The 2,564-nt window shown below is 59.2% G+C and overlaps 1 protein-coding gene across 1 annotated transcript; it reads left to right on the top strand.

The window, feature by feature from the left end:
* Positions 1–2,310: 2,310 nt before the first annotated feature.
* LOC127751573 (histone H2B.3-like) lies at positions 2,311–2,561 on the top strand (the record flags this gene model as incomplete). The annotated part of the gene is made up of 1 exon (XM_052275309.1): positions 2,311–2,561. A coding segment is annotated over one exon (251 nt), but the record flags the coding sequence as incomplete, so codon positions are not given.
* Between the last annotated feature and the right edge of the window lie 3 nt (positions 2,562–2,564).

Here is a 2,564-nt window from a genome sequence, read left to right on the forward strand (position 1 = left end):
CCCTGCCTCCTCCGCCTGTCCTGCTGTCTCCCTCCTCGGCGTGCCCCCCCCCCCCTCTTAACTCCTCCCCTACGTTGTCCCGTGTCCCGCACGCGCGCAGCTCGTCGGCGTCAGCACTTCGATTGGCACGCGCGCGCGAGCTGCTGCCGCCGCCGCCGCCGCTTCCTCCACCTCCTCCCTCCTCTTTTTGCTGATCGATAATTCAAAACCCGCCGTCCGTCGCCGCTCACTCACCACTCACCTGCCCGGCGGCGGGACGCGTGCGTGCGTGCCGTGTGCGTGCATTTGCGCCCCGCCGCCCTCCCTGCAGTCCGCCGCCGTTAGCATACTCCGCCTCCGTCCCGCCCTCGCCCCGCCCCCAACCCCACGGGACCCGCGGCGGGGCCGCCTGTAGATCAATAAAATGCATCCCTCTTGCTCGCCGCGCTCACGTTTACGTTTACACGTCCATGTTGCTGCTCGCGGCCAGCCCGGGGGGCCGCTCGTAAACTAGGTGCGCGACTTTACAACCCCTTCACACATTTTTGACATGCGCGACAACGTCGATCGACGGACCAGCACTACTTTGTTTTTACCCTCAGTTTTCGAGTATCCTTCCGATGCCAGATCGGTATTTATCGTTCAGTGATGGTGTCAGTTGGTGTCAGCGGCTGCATGTGCGCGGTGCTTAGCGTGCACCCAGGAAAACCTACACCTTTGTTTTCACGTGAAAACGTGCTTCCCGCTTTTCCAAAAGTATCTCAAGGGAGTTCCCTTGATGGAATTTAGATCGAAATTTCCTTTGGAACAATGGACACTTTCCGACGTGAAATCCAAGGAACGTTTTACCGTAAGTGTCTGTTGTACCAAGTGGCTGATTTTACTCGCGTTGAGTGGGCGGGTTTGCCTCCTACCCGCTCTGCCCGCGCAGGGCGCCGTCGTCAGGGGTGATGTGCGGTGCAGCACAACTACAGAAGAAGTGCGCGCGGTGGGTTCATCAGCCACCTGGTTAGACCGGATGCGGCGCCGTGCTGGCTGCACCCCGACAGGTGGTGACAGGACAGGCAGATGACCTCCGAGTGACCCGAGTGCCCTGTCCGCCTATGGCGACGCAGGCGGTTGTAGTAGGTTGTAGCCGGGGCACGCGCGCTTGATAGGCATCGTGCTGGTATCGTGCGTTTCACAAAGTGCGCACGCAGCCTGTGCTTTGCGACAAACTGCCCACCACGCCATCACGGCCATCATCACCCCTCCGCGCGGATCAGCTGGCCACACATCGCAGATATAAAGTTTTTTTTGGCGCGGGCGCGCGTGTGTGTCTGCGTGCTGCAGCGTAACGTATTCCTGTCAGAGTATCGCGTGAACGACGACGTGGGAGCTGTCGTACGCAATTAGTCGCGGGGGTGGGGCTGTCGGGCTGTCGGGGGCCGGCACTACAGGGGTTGCGCGGCCAGGCCAGGCGGGCTGACGGACGGAGGTGAAGGTGGGAGGGAGGGAGGAGGAGAGGGGCCCGGTCAGGAGGGGAGGGTTAAGCCTCTCCACGACGCCGGAGGAGCATTGGAGGTAGTTTACGCAATGGGCCGCCGCCGCCGCTACTGCCACTGAAGAGGGTGTGCGGGGGCGGTGGCCTGCTGCAGCAAAGGGTAGTTGCAGCAGCGCGAGGAGGAGGGGGAGGATGTCGAAACCCTACCGACAGACGCGACCCTCCCGTCGTCGCCTTCCCTAAGCTGTATGCCGATGAGCTCCGCGCGCCATGACGTCACCCTCGCCTCGCCTCCCTTCTCTGTGTTTCCCGGTGAATGGCAAGACGAGTACCCCTTTAAAAATAAAGCGAGTGCAGAGCGAGTGCAAGTTGAGTGCAGAACGAGTGCGTTGGCGAGAGCAGGACGAGTGCCTTGCGAGTGCAGGACGAGTGCCCTGCGAGTGCAGGACGAGTGCGTTACAAGTGCACAGTCGAGTGCATAACGAGTGCAAATCGGGTGCAGAGCGAGGGCGTCCGAGTGCGGAACGAGTGCACCGTGAGTGCAAAGCAAGTGCAAAGGTTTCGGAACACTGTCTGCCCCAGAGGAAGCCTGGTTCCGCGTGGACCCACTTCAAGACTTAGACGCTTCGGAACGCACCGGAAACCCAAGTGTCTGAAAGTCGCACTCTTGTAGATGTGTGAACGCCATTCGCACGCATGAAAGCACATTTGTATGAATTTCAAAGGAAAGTTCACACCTCACACCTTCAAGTGTGCGACATTCACGTACTTGCTTATCCAGTGTTCAGTTCACTTTCATTATTGCTTTTTGTTGTTTTTTTTGTGTGTGTGTTTGTTTGTTTGATAAGTCAGTCTCTGTGCTCCGCGTCCTCGTACTTACCGCTCACGTACCTTCCGGACCGGGAAAGGCCGCCGCAAGAAAGCTGGGAAGGCCCAGAAGAACATCTCCAAGGGAGACAAGAAGAAGAAGCGTAAGAGGAGGGAGTCATACCCCATCTACATCTACAAGGTCCTCAAGCAGGTCCACCCCGACACTGGTACCTCCAGCAAAGCCATGCCCATCATGAACTCATTCGTGAACGACACCTGCGAGAGGATCGCC

The sequence above is a fragment of the Frankliniella occidentalis genome, unplaced genomic scaffold (assembly GCF_000697945.3).
Source record: "Frankliniella occidentalis isolate FOCC.00 unplaced genomic scaffold, Focc_3.1 Scaffold569, whole genome shotgun sequence".
Taxonomy (NCBI): Eukaryota; Metazoa; Arthropoda; class Insecta; order Thysanoptera; family Thripidae; genus Frankliniella; species Frankliniella occidentalis.